Below are 18,363 nucleotides of genomic sequence, written 5' to 3' on the forward strand. Positions count from 1 at the left end.
TGCTAGGGCTTGGTTGAATTTTGGTTCCCGCTCTCCTGTCTCCCTCTCCCCCTCCTCTCGTCTCCCTCTCCCCCTCGTCTCCCGTCTCCCTCTCGTCTCCCGTCTCCCTCTCGTCTCCCTCTCGTCTCCCGTCTCCCTCTCGTCTCCCGTCTCCCTCTCGTCTCCCGTCTCCCTCTCGTCTCCCGTCTCCCTCTCGTCTCCCGTCTCCCTCTCGTCTCCCGTCTCCCTCTCCTCCCGTCTCCCTCTCCTCCCGTCTCCCTCTCCTCCCGTCTCCCTCTCCTCCCGTCTCCTTCTCCTCCCGTCTCCTTCTCCTCCCGTCTCCTTCTCCTCCCGTCTCCTTCTCCTCCCATCTCCCTCTCCTCCCCGTCTCCCTCTCTCCCGTCTCCCTCCCCCTCTCTCCCTCCCCCTCTCTCCTGTAGTCTAGATTGGACAGTTGTTGATCTGTTAATCTTCCTGTCCATGTGATTCCTGCTTTGATCAGACTATAGTGAGGGATTATCAAGGACCAAAAACATGCCTGCTTTGGGTTTAGACCTGGTTTAGTCCTAGTTTAGACCTAGTTTAGCACCTTTCTAGACCTGCTTTAGTCTTGCTGCTGTCATGTTTTAGAACTGGTCCTAGTTTTAGTCCCATTTAAATTCTGTTTAGGGCACTAGTTTTGACCCAGTTCGTCCAGGTTTTGCTTTATTCCTGCTTTAGACCCTAGTTTAAACTTGCTTTAGTCCTAGTTTAATCCATCTTTAATCCATCTTTAGTCTTGGTTCAGTCTGGCTTTATCCCCATTTTAGTACACATTTGAAAAACCTTGTTTGGTTCAGTTGTGCTTTTGTCTTACTCTAGTCCTAGTTTAGTCCCGCTTTAACCTTTACGCCGGGTTTAGTCTTGCCTTAGACCCGTTTCAGTCCTGGTTCTGGACCAGCTGGGCTTCCACTGAGCACAGAGGAAGTGTTGACATTCAAACTCTTTATCTGTCTTTATTAGTCTTTTGTGACGACAGCGTTAATGGGACTACCATGTGATTAGCATGCTGCTCCATTTTACTGTACACAACAAAAACACATTCAAGACCACACAAAGTCCTGACCAAGACCAGCCCCAGGTCCTAAAGCCACTTCAGACCAGATTATCACACACCAGCGCACTGAGAAGGGAAGTAAGAGAAAAGGAGCTGGTTTAAACCTGGTTTAGTCCTGGTAAAGACATTGTTTAACTTTAGACCTGGTCCGAACCTGCTTTATGACCTAGTTTGAAATTTGTTATGACCTGTTTTAGTCTCTCAGATCGGGTTTAGACAGGTTGGACCTGGTTCAGTCCTGGTTCAGTCTCTGTATTACATTTCCATAGACTCAAATGCTCCTTCTCATGTTACAGACACAGGACGGACCTCTATCATTTCAAAAATAGATTTTTAAATACTGTACATAAATACAACCTTCCAATTAAAAAATAGTTAATTTGACAGAATAGGCCATTATATTTTATTTGGCCTAAATATTATAAAATACATGTGTTTGCAAACCAAAGCAGCCTCATTTTAAAAATTTAAGTAAGTAATTTAATTTGTTTTATTTATTGTGAAAAGTAACCAAGTAAATATGTCAAAGTACTTCAGTAAAATTGTACACATCAGGCTACTTTGGTCAAGTTAATATTATAGTGGATAAATGTTACCTCTCCTTCACGACATTTGAGAGCAGGCATCAACTGTACACTGCACTAAATGTTTTAACTCGTTTATGGAGACATCCTGCCAAGTGCCTGTGGGTTTTAAGTCTTGGCTTTGAGCAAACAAACCAAAATGTCAAATTTTTAAATGGGTACTTACGGCTTATCTGCTGCAACAATGCAAACAGTGCCTTTAAGATGGAGCGCAAGTGTGGAGAGTAAATACAAATGATAGTTTTACACTAATCCAGCTGACCATGGTCAAAAGTTACTTGAAAAGAGTTTTAATATTTTCGTTTTGTCCCGGAGCGCACCTAGAGCGTAATGAAATGAAGTCGTTTGGTGTTTTGGGAGCTGGATGAGGCTTTTGTGATGTTGATAGACTAAAAATGACCAATCAGATGTAGCGTGCTAAGATTACACACACATTTTATTGATTTAGCCGCACATGCTACCTGTATTCTCGCTTTCCAAAACAACGTACCGATACAAGGGAGATTGTATGGATAAACATGATTATTTGCCTACTCACTGCGATTGGATTGAAACAGCCGACGGCTATGGAAGTGTCACGAGGGTGTGGCGTTCCTAAGTTGCTAAAAAGGCAGCCATCTACTACATAGTAAGTACCAGTAGCGTGCAGTGATGGCTGGACACGCAGACTTGGGGTGTTCATCAATATTTAGTGGATAACATTTGCACACTTGAGTGAAAAAACAAAAACATGCAAAAGTGAGTCTCAAGCCCCAGTCTCCGTGTGAAGGGCAAACAGCTGAGCTACTGAGCTAAACTCCCATACCTGTAAAAACTGCTGAATTGAGTAAATAGCCTCACTTCATCGATCATTTCATTACACATTAGTGCTCCATAATATTAAAATGCTGCCTGCATTTCAAACTAATGTCTATTCATTATAAAACGTGAATAGAGTTTGAGCTACAAACACAGACTTGTCTCTAAAAGATAGATTTTAAGTCCATTTGTTGAAACTTGGTGGTGCTGTTGCTTCACTTCTCGTCGCACGTGCTCAGTCAGGGCAAAACCTGCAAACATCCCTGATTCTCACACAGGTTTATTCAGTGTGGTTTGAGACTGTGTGGTCCTCAGAGCACATGCAAAGGCCTCTAAAAGAAGCTGCGTTCTGCTCTGGTTCTAAAAGCTCATGTTAGAGAGCGGAGCATGAACGGAACACATTCTGGGAATTGTAGAAAAAGCTTCAGTTGTAGTCATCTGGACTCTGTTAGAAAAAATAGACGTTTCGACTCTCATCCAAGAGTCATTGTCAATAAAAGAATTTAGATCGAGAACTCCGATATTAATACTGTTCTGTGGTAAGACCCGCCCATTGGGCGGAGCCTTCCTGAAGTAGAAAGAGTTGTTTGTTTCAACAGAAACTCCCCCCTTGTATCTACCGAGCTAACCTATTCAGAATTTTAATGGGCTATTAGAATCCTCTTTGTCTTTGTGAGACCCTGGCTCAACCACCCTGAGTAACTGATTAGCATTTAAATGTCCTGGTCCTGGTCCTCTACCTTTCCAGGGGTTCAGTATACCATTATAGATACCTGGAAGATTTAATCTTAACCCTCCATTTGTTTAAAGAAGGTCTTTCTTTTTTAACAAAAATAGCTTCCTTAACTCCTCTTTCAAACCATCTTTTCTCCCTGCTTAAAACCTTCACCTCACCGTCTTCAAACGAGCGATTAGAGGCTTCAAGATGGAGATGCACGGCGCTCTGAGGTCCTGAACTTGTATTTCTTCTGTGCTGATAAAGCCTCTTGTGTAGAGGCTGTTTAGTCTCACCTATGTACCGTTCTTTACAGCTTTCTTCACTGCATTGGATCGAATAAACTACATTGCTCTGTTTTTGAGTCGGCAACTTGTCCTTAGGGTGAACCAGTTTTTGTCTTAAAGTGTTTCCTGGTTTAAAATAAACAGGGACTTCGTGTTGTCTAAAAATTCTCTGCAGTTTTTCCGACAGGCCAGACACATAAGGGATAGAAACACCCTTCCTTCTCTGTTCAGTTTCCCTTTTGTCCTGCTTCTTGGTTCTCTTCACTCTGTTGAGAGCCCAAGCGGGGTAACCACAGGCTGAGAGGGCATTTCGGACATGTTTTTCCTCTTTCTTCTTGCCCTCTGAGCTGGTGGGCACACCTTGAGCTCTGTGTTGTAAGGTTCTGATCACACCCAGCTTGTGCTGTAGTGGGTGTAGTTTGGCGTTCCTTGCTCTTCCTGTGCTGTGCTTCTTGTGCTGTCTGTGTAAAATCCAGCACTCTTTTGAAAGCTTCTTCAGGGAGTATGCTGGTTAATTTCTCCTGTAAAGTTCCTGTTCTGTCTTTCAATTTATCAATTGATAAATTTCTTTAAAGCTTTCAAAAGAGTGCTGGATTTTACACAGACAGCACAAGAAGAGCAAGGAACGCCAAATCAAGAAGTTCAACATTCTTTTGAACAAAAAGAATGCAGGTGAGGTCGAGCTCACCTGCATTCTTGCCCACCAGCTCAGAGGGCAAGAAGAAAGAGGAAAAACATGTCTGAAATGCCCTCTCAGCCTGTGGTTACCCCGCTTGGGCTCTCAACAGAGTGAAGAGAACCAAGAAGCAGGACAAAAGGGAAACTGAACAGAGAAAGAAGGGTGTTTCTATCCCTTATGCGTCTGGCCTGTCGGAAAAACTGCAGAGAATTTTTAGACAACACGAAGTCCCTGTTTATTTTAAACCAGGAAACACTTTAAGACAAAAACTGGTTCACCCAAAGGACAAGTTGCCGACTCAAAAACAGAGCAATGTAGTTTATTCGATCCAATGCAGTGAAGAAAGTTGTAAAGAACGTTACATAGGTGAGACGAAACAGCCTCTACACAAGAGGCTCTATCAGCACAGAAGAAATACTAGTTCAGGACCTCAGAGTGCCGTGCATCTCCATCTTGAAGCCTCTAATCACTCGTTTGAAGACGGTGAGGTGAAGGTTTTAAGCAGGGAGAAAAGATGGTTTGAAAGAGGAGTTAAGGAAGCTATTTTTGTTAAAAAAGAAAGACCTTCTTTAAACAAATGGAGGGTTAAGATTAAATCTTCCTGGTATCTATAATGGTATACTGAACCCCTGGAAAGGTAGAGGACCAGGACCAGGACATTTAAATGCTAATCAGTTACTCAGGGTGGTTGAGCCAGGGTCTCACAAAGACAAAGAGGATTATAATAGCCCATTAAAATTCTGAATAGGTTAGCTCGGTAGATACAAGGGGGGAGTTTCTGTTGAAACAAACAACTCTTTCTACTTCAGGAAGGCTCCGCCCAATGGGCGGGTCTTACCACAGAACAGTATTAATATCGGAGTTCTCGATCTAAATTCTTTTATTGACAATGACTCTTGGATGAGAGTCGAAACGTCTATTTTTTCTAACCGAGTCCAGATGACTACAACTGAAGCTTTTTCTACTATGGAACACGCCTGGACGAATGAGGGATTACACCGACATTCTGAGAATTAAAAAAGAAGAAGAACCAAGCTTCCCGCAGTACTGCTCAGCAGCCTGTGACACCGTGACTTCCAGCCAAGCTTCAGCATCAGAGCTGAAGGGAAAACTGGCTTTGACTGAGTACAGATGACACTGATTGTGGGTGCATTTGTTGATTTCAAGGCAAAATAAAGCTAGCCTTTCAGTCAATGATTTGTTATAGTTATTTGACGGTGGATGAAACTGAAAGCTGCGTAACACTTCTCTGAGCCAAAGTAGCATAATATGAGACTTTTAAGAACTCCAGGCTCAGTTTTTCCTCATGTTTTGGCTGAGTCTTCCTCATGATCGCTCGTTTGTGCATGGTTGGGACCGAGACCACCTCTTTTTCCAGCCCAAAAGGACCAGCTGTCCAGACCACAAGAGCATTCACCTGCACTTTGGACCAAACAGGAAGTCCAGACCAAAAGGTGCAAGTGTAAAAGCACCCTCAGAATTACATCCAGAAGTTAAAGTCTAAATTCAACTAAATAAAAGGGTTCTCGGATACTTCTCATATATTTGTATTTTGTAACATACTAGAGTGATGTCACAATTTACAACCAGGAAGTAAAAAGCCCTTTTTATGACAGAGGACTGTGATAAAAATGTTAATTTTTTTGCAAAACCGAAAACATGATAATAATTGTATCCCAACCATTCACCGAGAATACAGTTTTATATGATACTTTTACTGTAACTGGAGTAGGCCTTACTACCCTTGCAATATTTTGTCCCTGCTGTACTTGAACGTGACCACCACTGGCCATATCCACATCCCTCTCCTTCAGCACCAATAAGCCTCAAAACAACAGCCAAAAACATATTTAAATCCATATTCACAACCTGCTTAAAAGTTAAACCAACTTGAAACTTGTAACATTCCATCATCACAGCGTCTCCATCACTCTCGTTTCACCTGAGGACATCATGGTTGTCTATCGTTTCTCTTTATCATTTTGTACCTGTCTGGATTTAATCATCTTATTGTTCTGGAGTTGTACCTGTGCAGATCTTGAGCTGGACCCAAAGTCGCGTCACTTCGTTGCACAGGAGCGACACTCGGTTTAGGGCCATGTCCGAGTCTCATGTGGCGCTCGCGTTTTGGCTCCCGTTTCTACCCGCATTTCCCGACCACAAACCCGGGTCTAACTCTGGCAGGGACCGGCTCTGGACGCGCGTCTGGAGCCATGACTCCGGGGGGGCTTGCGGAGGTCTCGTGTCCGCCTCGTCGGAGCTCTGTGCCGGACTGGAGGAGCTGACACGGAGCGCACGGGACTCGAGCTCCGGCGGGGGCGAGGGGGCGTGTCCGGCAGAACGACACGCCTACACGACCGCCCCTTTTCACTTAGCAACAGCAGCATAACCTGAGAGGACTACTTTATCACAATCAAGTAATCTGTACTCAAGCAGTAACGTTACTTCAAGATAACACTACTCAAGTAGAATTAAAAGTATAATGACTACTCTAAAAAAGTATTTGGAAACGCTACTGTGGGCCTACTATGTATTTAAAATTGGATTTATGAATTATCGGTTACTGTAATCGGGGAGGATAATTGAAAATAACTGAATCTGTAGATTATTCAAAGAACGGAGACAAAGAATGAGACCAAATTAAAATTATATCTGAAAGCGCGATGAAATGCAAGAAACACAAATGTTCAAATCCTTCAACGTTGTCAACATGAAGCTTTATCCGCTGAAGTATGAAATGATGGACGCATCACAAATCCATGCCCAAAGCTTCGTGTGTCCGTTTGAAGCTCGGATTACGGCTGCCTCCTCAGATTCAGCCGTTTTAAAAGAAGAGAAGAGGTCTTAAAAAGGACTAATGTTCAAATTAAACAATAGATTAAGACGTTAAAAAGCAACAATCAAAACTGTAGGCGGGGACGTGTAGGCATTTACTTGAGCAACTAAAAATGTGATCTTGAGTGGACAAGATCACAGTGAGTGGAGCCCATACTTTCCCTCCTACTTGAATTATGCTCTTATGTGATTAAAAGTTTTGATGACTCTACAAGTGATAAACGCTTTGTGTTGATTAAATGATCTGAACATTTGTTTCTTCCTCTGCTCCTTCAGATATTCAGTTTCTCATTGTCGTCGCCATCCTTTTGTGCATTATTTAATGTTTTATCCTTCAAATTACAAATCAGATGTTACGTACGTACAGTATTAATATACTTGAATAATTTCTCTGCCTATCCACCTCTGTTTGTTCTGACAAATGACTTATGTAGGACGACAATTTAGGCAGAAATTATTTTATAGTAGGTGGTTTTATCATTGTTCATTGTTTTATGTTGTGCCGAATCACCAAAGCAAGTTCCTATGTTTGGGAATTATGTTCATTAGCAACGGCAATAAACCTTTTCTGATTCTGGAATAAAAGTTTATGTCACTCTAGTGTACCATTGTAAACTCTCTGTAGCTCTCGACTTTGTTGGTGTGTGTTTGTTTGTTTGTTTAGAAGCATGATGTCATTTGTGTCTCCAGCTGCAGAGGAAGAGAGGGACGACAGGAAGACTTTGTGCTTCAATCTGATTCCCAGTCTCAGCGCTGCAGGAGGAGGAGCAGAAATGGTGCGCGTTCAGACCATGAGGTAAAAATGGGCCTGTCTCTGAGATGAGTCTATATCAGCTGAGCATTCAAGTGAACAGAAATGGGACGCACCCGTGTTGCCAGCACAAACTCCAAAATGTCCCAAACTTCAGGGGAAGATTCAGATTTCAAAAGCTATTTTCTGCGCGGGTGTCAAAATTAGGACCTTTTAGCTCAAATAATGAATAATAGAAATAAACCAACGACCCAGTCAGGGCTGCTAGAACTAAAGCAGCACGACAGCGATGCCAAAGCAGGACTAAATCAAGACTAGACCAGGACCACACCTGCAGAATGTGTTGAACGGAGCGGAGGATATGGAGCAGACGGAGAGAGGGAAGAGCCACAGACACAATAATGACAAAGTACTTCCTGTTTACTGCAAATACTGCTGTGATTACTGCCGTTTGTAGAGTACTGAGGAGAGAGGTACAGCGATGCATGAAGATCTGGTTTAGTCCCGGTTTAGTCCAGGTTTAGTCCAGGTTTAGTCCAGGTTAAGTCCAGGTTAAGTCCAGGTTAAGTCCAGGTTAAGTCCAGGTTTAGTCCAGGTTTAGTCCCGGTTTAGTCCCAGTTTAGTCCCAGTTTAGTCCCAGTTTAGTCCCAGTTTAGTCACTGGTTTAGTCCCAATTGCAGTCCCAATTTAGTCCTGGTTTAGACCCTGGTTTTGTCTCAAAGGCTTTATGTTTTAGAATCTTACAGTGATTTTTATACTCTTCCATTGCTTCCAAATTAAAACGCTGTAACATTTTACAGAGAAAAGAAACTATTCTATTTTCAGTCGCACAAATCCATTTCATAACGTGTCATCTGATTAAAAGTGTGACTTAAATGTGGTTAAAGTCACACTGAAACCTGCCGGGCGCCTGTTGTCAAAACATGGGATTAAAATGTGAAGAAATGAGGGAGTTTCTGAAGCTCAGCACACGAAACAAAAACAAAAGAGAAGGAGAGGATCAAGGGAGGGAAGAGGCAAAAGAGGAAGCGATGAGCACCACGAACACCATGAACACCGTGATGCTGCTTTCATGTGGATGTCGGGCGGTTTTCTCAGGGCAAAGCTCGCTCACTCGACCCGTGACGACCTATGTCCACCTCAAATTGTAGAAAAAGAGAAGTCGGGAAATTTACCGGTGAGCACATGTACAATAACTACAACTCACAACCAACAGCATATGATTTTTACTTTTGCAATTGTAACCCCATTGATTTCCCCGCAAGAACAAAAAAGGATCACGTTTTCTATGTTAATCTTACATTATAACATTCTTTAAGTAAGTGGGACGAGGGCCTAAATGGGTGTGCAGGACAATCAAAAGAGGGACAGGTTTCTTTTAGTGTATATATTTTTAGTAGTAGTAGTTGTCGTAACAGCGTCTGCTTCATTGTAGTTAGAGCACAAGGTTGTCAGATAATTGATCAAACTATTAGCATCTATACTGAATAAATAATCGCATAAACCGGACAGAATTGATTGGAAAGACAGTCCCTCATTTCTGTCGAATGCAGGAGGGACCAGACTATAAACGGCAGTAAAAATATACATCCTTATGTGGAACAGTCCAATCACAGCTTCTTATTTGTGTCATGTGTCCCTCAGACGTATCCTTTGAATCCAACTTTCCCAGCCAAATCGATTCTTTTATCTCAGTATTTAATGTTTTTACCCGTTGATTCGGCTGAAATCTGTGCCGTTTCTCAGCCCTGTTATTTTTTCTCTTTTTTATTTTTTTACTCCTGAACCAGTGCCACATGTGATTGTTTAAGCCATTTGCAATCACGGCCGTCAGAAATCGTACGATACAGCACCAGATCTCTTCTTTTAGGACGGTCTTGATCCATCAGAACTAGTCCAGAGACCACGGGGAAATATAAAAGAAACATCCAGTTTGTTTTGAAAATGACATTCGGTCATGCAAAAATGTAAATCATGCTGGTATTGTTATATGCGTGTATCATATTGGTATTGTTTGAATTGCAGCGTTAGTTTTATGTACAGTGTAATAATAAAGCGCAGCTCCAATGTGTACAGACACACATCCTGTTTGACAAAGGAACGACATCATCATCTCCGTCAGACACAAACAACTCCCTCTTTCCCTCTTTCTCCTGAATAACGTTGATAGATTCACAGTTTAATATTACAGTGATCGTTCTGCTCTATTTTGGTCCAGTGTATTTTTAGCACAACAGTTATTTTGGGCGTTTTGAGAAGAGACAGAGGTGCTAATTTGTCACAGAGTACATTGACTACTGCAAGAGAAGGTAGATAGATACTTAAGAAAAGAATATTACTCAAGTAATAACTGTAACTAAGTAGTAACTTCTTGGTGCAACATTGATTTATAACTTGTTAATGTAATTACAAAAACAAAACATTAAATAATGCACAAAATATGGGATATGGTGGGCAGACAGGACAGACACAAACTGAGAAAAAAATTAAATCTGAAGGCGCAACGCAAGAAACATATTTATGTTGACAATATTTCATAATAATACCAATACTTTTACTCAAGTAAGAGGCTGTTACAGTAATATTGTACATTACTTAAATATCAACTTGTTAAAATAAGTTGTTTTTGTTTTACAAATGTGTAAACCTGTAATGTTTTGAATATATAAAAAATGTCCAAGATTTCACACATTTGGGACATAAAAAATAAAAAAATGGATAAAGCCAGGTGTAAATTTCTTGCCTCATTTTTTTGACGTACTACATCAGAGGGATTTTATGTAGTATTTGTGTACACTACATTGCAACATCAACAATATCAACTAAATTAATTGGTTTCAACATCTTTAGGTGCAGATTGACATTACTGTTGTCTCTACGTGATATGATAATGTTGAGAGCAAAAGTATCTGGCCTTAATAGTTACACTAATGTCTCGAGTCCAAGTCGAGTCCGGAGTCGGGTCTAGAACGGACAGTGCTCAATGCATCGTAAACTGATCATCTTCAACGTTCCATTGATAAAAACAACTCCCAAACAATCCAGCTTAGCACCAGATTCACATATTACAGACGTACTTTACTAAGGCTGCAACTATCGACTGTTTTAGAGGTAGACTAGTATGTTTTCAGAGTACTATAAACTCACGGTGCAGCTGGAAACAGGTCTGAGACAGTCTGTAGAAACTCCTCATCTCCTCCAGAGAAACACACACCACACGATTCATTGCACCAGCTCCTGGACCCAGAACCTGGTCTGACCCTGGTCTACATGCCCACAAGGTCTCCCCGTTTCTCCTTCATGCGCCTGCCCCCAAAAATATGTCCAAATGTGTCCTGGAAAATGGCTCCAAATTTGTCCCGAAACCTGGTCTGGACTTGGGTCTCAATTGGGTCTAAACCTGGTCTGGACTTGGGTCTCAATTGGGTCTAAACCTGGTCTGGACTTGGCTCTACCCGTCTCCGATCTGAAGAGGATACTTCGGGTTTAGACTCAGCCCCGCCCTCCTCTACAGCTGAGTTTGTTTTAGGTTTTAAAGCAAACAGAGAGAGGGAGTGTCAAGAGAGGTAGAAAGGTAGAGAGAGAGACAGAGAGAGATAGAGAGAGATAAAGATGGAGGGATATAGAGAGCGATAGAGCGAGAGGTAGAAAGGTAGAGAGAGTAGTATTGAGAGATAGAGGTAGAGAGAGATAAAGATGGGGAGATAGAGAGCGATAGAGATATAGAGAGCGATAGAGAGAGGTAGAAAGGTAGAGAGAGTAGTATAGAGAGAGGGGTAGAGAAAAGAAAGAGGAATAGAAGAGATGGAGAGAGAGAGACAGAGAAAGAGAAATAAAATAAAGGAATAAAAGGGGAAGAAGAAGAGAAGAGTGAGGGAAAGGACAGAGAGACATAAAATGGAGAGGGACAGAGTAATAGAATGTAACATTGAGTCACAAAAACAACAGAAAATATTCTTCAAAATAATATGTTTATGTACATGACACACCAGCAGCTGAGAGCATTCGAATCAGGCTAAAACATTAGCTGCACAGCACCACCAACGAAGATCGAAGGCGACCAAGAACTGAATATAGGGACAAAACAGGGACTAAAATAAAACTAAACCAGGACTAAACCAGGGCCTAAACTAGGACTTAGCATGGTACAAGATCTAAAGCACGGACTGACCCAAGGAGTGGACCAGGCCTAACCCAGCACTAACCCAGGGCCTCCACCAGGTCTGCACTTGGTCAAACCCGGACCCTGGTCTTACCTGGTCTGAGGGTCTGTGGGGACTGATGTTTGGCTCTGGTTTTCTCAGATGGAGCTCCACAGCAGAACATGTCCCCGCGTTTCCCATTCGACTCCCGCTCCTCAAACACTTAAAATCTTCGGCGTCTTTTTACCGGTAAAGTTTGGTTTGAAATGTTTTAAGCGTTCCTCCTGTGGGTTTGGTCTCGCCTGGACCTAGAGACGGAACCAGGACTGGCCCAGGGCTCGAGGACTGAGGACGGTTTGAGTCCGCGGTAATGAGTGACTCAGGGCGAGCGCATGAGACCAATGTCCATTCAAGGACCATAAAGAAACTGCTCTATGTGTGAGATGGCGGGAGAAGGAGGGAGAGAGGGGGGTGAAGGAGAAGGAGGGAGCGAGGGAGCGAAGGAGAGGGAGGGGGAAGGAGGGAGGAGGAGGGAGAGAGGGAAGGAGAGAGGGAGCGAGGGAGAAGGAGGGAGAAGGAGGCAGAGGGGGAGGGAAGGAGCGAGGGAGGGAAGGAGAGAGAGGGAAGGAGAGAGAGGGGGGAGAAGGAGGCAGAAAGGGAAGGAGAGAGGGAAAAGGAGGGAGAAGGAGGGAAGGAGAGAGAGAGGGAAGGAGAGAGAGAGGGGGGGGTGAAGGAGGGAAGGAGAGAGGGGGGTGAAGGAGAAGGAGGGAGAGAGGGGGGTGAAGGAGGGAGAGAGGGAGGGGTGAAGGAGAGAGAGGGGGGTGAAGGAGAGAGAGGGGGGTGAAGGAGAGAGAGAGAGGGGGTGAAGGAGAAGGAGAGAGGGAGGGAAGGAAGGAGCGAGGGAGGGAAGGAGAGAGAGGGGGGTGAAGGAGAAGGAGGGAGAGAGGGAGGGAAGGAAGGAGGGAGGGAGGGAAGGAGCGAGGAAGGGAAGGAGAGAGAGAGGGGGGTGAAGGAGGGAGAAGGAGGGGGAGAGGGAGGGAAGGAGAGAGAGGGGGGGAGGGAGGGAAGGAGAGAGAGGGGGGGTGAAGGAGAAGGAGGGAGAGAGAGACAGCAAAAGGGGGAGGAATAAAGGAGAGAAAAGGAGGAGAAGAGGGACATGAATTCTGATCTAATAGGCTGTTGAGTAGGTAATAAGGCTGTTGTCGAGGTTCAGAACCAGATGGTTTTATTTACATTTGATCACGCAGCAGAATAACGTTATGGAGAATGAGACTTGAAGACAAACAAATACTAATCATCATTGACTTAATAACATTCAAGCCGCTAAATGTGCAAATGGTTTAACTGTCCCCTAAAAAGTGTTTTATTATTATTTATTTAGTGTTTTACATTTTATGAACCGTTCAACAACATATTTGGATTAAGTTTCACCGATACTCCGCCTATTTTCACATAATTCATATCATTTCACAGCATTAAACAAAATTGCTGGACAGAACTTTTGATGTCGGTCCAATTTGTTCATGTCCGATCCAAAAACAGCCAAAAATAAATTTAAAAAACACCTTAGAATAGAACAGAATAACTCAAACTGACCTTTTCTCCTGTCGTTTCGGGCAATTTGTGGCGTCAGATTTTCTAACGATTGTCGGACATTTTTAATATTCCGGTTTAAATCTGCGACAGACGACATGTTTCTGAGCGAGAGTGTGAGGGAGACGAGTTTAACTGCAGCGTTTATGCACTTCCTCTGTTTGTAAGACAAGATCAGAGGGTGAAGGAGCGAGAGGGGGAGAGAGAGGGTGGTCCGGAGTCTAGACGCTGATATTTTATAGACTTACACTCATTTAAAAAGACTAAAAAGTACCAAATCCGGCACTTGAACTCATCAAAAACGCTCACAAAAAGCCAGATACACAAGTGCCTATGACATCATTTCATTATTCAGGTTGTTGTTATAGTACTTGTGTTAAACATTTATAAAGATAAGATATTCCTTTATTGTCCAAACATGGGGAAATTCCAATGTTGCTATGCAGGTAGATACAGAGGAAAAGGACAGATAACTTGTTAACTTATAAGAACTAGAGTGTTTATTAGGACCGAGCGCCACAAGCTGGCGAGAGGCCTATTAGTTCCGTAAGGCCGTGTGAAGCACACTAACGCACTCCTCCACTCATGCACGCCCCGTGCAGACTAATTAGTAGCAGGAAAATGGAACATTACCGTTTATGATATTTGAAAAATGGGAAACATTGTTTTCGCATCGGAATATCCTTCCTTCCTTCCTTTTCTTCTCGGGACCAACCCCCCTATTTCCCACACCTCTAAAAATCGTGCCTCTCTACATTCTGGCTATTTCCCTTTTCTAAAATAAAAAATTGCCGCGTCAGCGCCCCCAAATGTACCAAAAATGCATTGAGAGATAGGAAATGACCCCCAACAAATCGGATTGTAGAATCATGAAATTTGGCGCAGAGGTAGATGGTGACAAGAGAAGTAAAAAATATTATTTCGGCAACGCCGTCCGCCCAACCAAATGTCGGCCATATTGCTTCAAAAATGGCTAAACATGACTTGAGTTTTTCCAAACGTCGTACTTTTACGAACTCCTCCCAGGGCGTTGGCCCTAAAAAGCTGAAATTTGGTGAAAATGGTGCTGAGGAGTGGGACATCAAAAGTTATTCAAATTACATTGATACCTCTCACGGTCTCTGAGCGGCGAAGCCTCAAACTGTAGCTAGAATTTCAGAAATTTCCCAAATTTAAAATTTGCTGCTGTTTGCGCAGATAAAGTCCGTATTGCGTCAAATTAAAATCAGTTGTTAAACTCTTTGCCCTAAACTTACATTAGTTTGGCGCCACAGCGCCCCCTACAGATTTTATATGGAGGTTAAATGTTTAGTTTTGCGAAATTTGACAAAATTTGACACACAACTCAATTATATAATATTTATCATAGTTTTTACATCATCAGATATGAACATTATGCGTCGGTTCCATGTTTAAATCACTGTTAAAGAACTTTTCCGTGTTATAAGTCACAAGAAGCATCATTTAGGAGAGAACGTTATGGAGCTTTTACCACAAACGATTGTTGTCGACACTTTTTATCACGATGAGAGAGATTGTTTACCATCCGTCACTTTTCCTTCATTCAAAATTGGATTAACCTGGAACAAAACCGCTCTTCTTGTTTTTCAGCAGAATCAGGACAGTTGCCATAGCAATTAACAATATAAAACAAAAATATGTGTTATCTTGTGTGTGACGTTGCTTTGCATTTGTATTTTGAAACCATTTGAGAAATGACTTCATGTTGCTCTTTAAACTAAATGTAACATTAGAATCACAATTATACTCAAAAATGTAAATTATACAGATACTGAGGTGAAGTATTATATTTAGTATTTGTGTGGATTTGCTTTTACATTGGTATTATTAAAAATCAAAGTTAAGTTAAATGTTCAAACTTGGAATTAAAGAATAAAGTTTAAAGAATAAAGTCTAAGAATGAAGTCTAATGGCTCGAGCCAATTAACAAAACACAAAGTAAAATATTTAGATGGAAAACAATGAAACTACTTATTCATCAGGTTTTAAAAAATGTTCTAAATAGTTTTTAAGGACGTTATAGAATAATGTGTAGAAGAAATCTCCCAAATGTGCCCCAGAACACTACTTTAAACCTGCTCCGATTGTATTTGACTTGTTTAAAACATGTTGAAATACAGACGAACCATATTTGCAAAATGCTGTGTAATGTGTTGTTTAAAGTAGAATTTGTAAATATGTGAATCGTACCTCTTAAACTTGACAGAACTTCAGTGGATTCCCAGTCTTGCTCTTGGACCAAGGACTCTCGAGCTCCCATCTTCACCTCTCAGACTCCTCGCCCTTCTATTCACATCAACCTCGGCTCCTCTGCTGCTCTGTGGCTCCTCTGTGGCTCCTCTGTGGCTCCTCTGTGGCTCCTCTGTGGCTCCTCTGTGGCTCCTCTGTGGCTCCTCTGTGGCTCCTCTGTGGCTCCTCTGCGCCGTCCACTTTGAGCAGCCGCTGGACTTTAATAAGATTTTGTTTGAACAAAGAGGACAAACTGTTGAATTACGTAACTTTTGGCACTGTGACTCAACACAGGACCAGTAAAAGACTAAACCAGGACCTAAACCAGGACATAAACCAGGACATAAACCAGGAACTAAACCAGGACATAAACCAGGAACTAAACCAGGAACTAAGCCAGGACTAAACCAGGAACTAAGCCAGGACTAAACCAGGAACTAAACCAGGACCTAAACCAGGAACTAAAACCAGGAACTAAACCCGGACTAAACCAGGAACTATATCAGGACTAAACCCGGACTAAACCAGGAACTAAACCAGGAACTAAACCAGGACCTAAACCAGGAACTAAAACCAGGAACTAAACCCGGACTAAACCAGGAACTACATCAGGACTAAACCCGGAACTAAACCAGGAACTAAACCAGGAACTAAACCCGGAACTATATCAGGACTAAACCAGGAACTAAACCAGGAAATATATAACAGGAACTAAACCCGTCTCTAACAGGACCAGGTCTTATGGTCCCATATGAACATGGCTCAGATGACAGTGTGTTATTGATCAGATTAATGATAATGATAATGATTGTGTGCGTTGCATGTATTTGTAAAGAATCATGTTTAGATCAACCTCAGGATGTGGTCCAGATCCAAGCTCCTGGTCCAGATCCAAGCTCCAGATCCAAGCTCCTGGTCCAACTGGAGGGCGTTTCTACAACTTTATATTCATAGACAAAATTAAAAGAAATATAAAGTATTTAACCAATACTTTTTTTGTTCAAAACTCCAGACTGGAGCGATTGGAGACAAAATAAAGTCGATCATGATTCATTTTCAAGAACTGACATCAGATCGAAACGCTCAAGGTTTTAAGTTTCATTACAAAACTATGCAACAAATGGAATGTTCTGGGTAGAAATGTTAATCTAAATTTTGGGATAAATATTTGTCCAGTAAAACGAAACAAAAATAACAATATTGCCTTTATCAAAAATACGTCATGTTCTCCACTTAAAATAAAGTCAAATGCCGGAGTGATTTTGACTCGATTTCTTGTGAACAATTGCTGAATAAAGTCGCTCTCTCTCTCTCTCTCTCTCTCTCTCTCTCTCGCTCTCTCTCTCTCTCTCTCTCTCGCTCTCTCTTCCTCTCTCTCTCGCTCTCTCTTCCTCTCTCTCTCGCTCTTCCTCTCTCTCTCTCGCTCTCTCTCTCTCTCTCTCTCTCTCTCTCATTTCTTGTGAACAATTGCTGAATAAAGTCTCTCTCTCCTCCTCTCTCTTTTTGGACAATAGCGCACGATCGGTCACATTGAATCTCAGACGGAGACAGGTGACTTTAATCTGGAAATTAAACTAAGATTAAATGAAATATTTGAGTTGTCAACAGCCAGTTTTATATTTACATCTCTTTGGTCTGAACTAGAACCGAGCCAGAAGCCAAGATCAAAAGATTTAACAAGAAGAAAGTCAGTGTGTCGGGGCCCTCTGCGGTTTAGGGTTTAAATCTATCCATGCTTTTCTTCCTTAAGGACAGAGCAATACTTTATCTATGGTTTAGTCTAATGGAGAATGGGGTAAATTGAACTACACATTAAATAAAATAACCAAAAAACTCTTTCATCATATGACATTATGCATTGAAAGTACACACCCTTAAATCATGTCCAAAACATTAGGCAAATTGGAAAGAAAATAACCCCAATTTTGGGAAGAAATGTTTTTTAGTAGTTACTCAAAGAAATCTAATCAATGTAAAAAGTGATTAATCTCACACCAGTCCTACATGGAAAGCTAAATCTGTGATAATACTTGGTATAAAATGTTTAAGGACTAAACTAATACCAAATACAGAACTTAAAAGCAGGACAAGAACTATCTGTCCCAAGTTGTTGCACAGTAGGCCTGTTGTAGTAAATGAAGAAATGGTATTGAATTGAACAAACTCACCTTCCCTTGTTAGAAGGTCTCAGGTTCAGTCTAAGTTTGAAAGAAACAGAAACATCATGGCACAGGTTTCATTCACACGTCTCTGGAAGTGTCCTCTCTCCCCAGGTGCAAACAGTCTGACAACTTGATTGGGTCTACAAAGCAATTCAACCCCATGGCGAACATTTAAAGTGGTTGAAATGTCAGTGAAATGTGTCTGCAATTTGGAAAAACTGTCCCATAAAAATAGGACATAATTGACATGATTCTAAATAGGCTACAGATGTCTCCAAATATTGTGAAAAGTAGGCCATTTTGGCACTAAATGGTGATTATTTGTGCCACGAGACATTGGGTAGTACGATTAAATTATTTTTATAGCCTGTTTTAAAATCCATTTTTGTGCAAGAAGTTGAAGTGAGGCATGTAGAGAGAGCAATAGTGTCCCCATGTGTTAAATAGCAGAAATGTAATCTGTGCATTGCCACAAATTTGACAGAAATATAG

At 41.9% G+C, this 18,363-nt stretch overlaps 1 protein-coding gene across 1 annotated transcript in view; it reads right to left on the bottom strand.

Annotated features, from left to right (window-relative positions):
• Positions 1-6,409, bottom strand: part of LOC140360839 (guanine nucleotide exchange factor DBS-like) — a 46,272-nt gene extending 39,863 nt beyond the window's left edge. Inside the window, exon 1 of the mRNA XM_072446298.1 lies at positions 6,166-6,409. Coding sequence (XP_072302399.1) covers positions 6,166-6,238 — 73 coding nt within the window. The 5' untranslated portion in view covers positions 6,239-6,409. The remainder of the gene's footprint in view (positions 1-6,165) is intronic.
• Positions 6,410-18,363: the final 11,954 nt, after the last annotated feature.

The sequence above is a fragment of the Eucyclogobius newberryi genome, unplaced genomic scaffold (assembly GCF_026437365.1).
Source record: "Eucyclogobius newberryi isolate DKJ021-1_F unplaced genomic scaffold, fEucNew1.0.hap1 SCAF_1, whole genome shotgun sequence".
NCBI classification, from domain to species: Eukaryota; Metazoa; Chordata; class Actinopteri; order Gobiiformes; family Gobiidae; genus Eucyclogobius; species Eucyclogobius newberryi.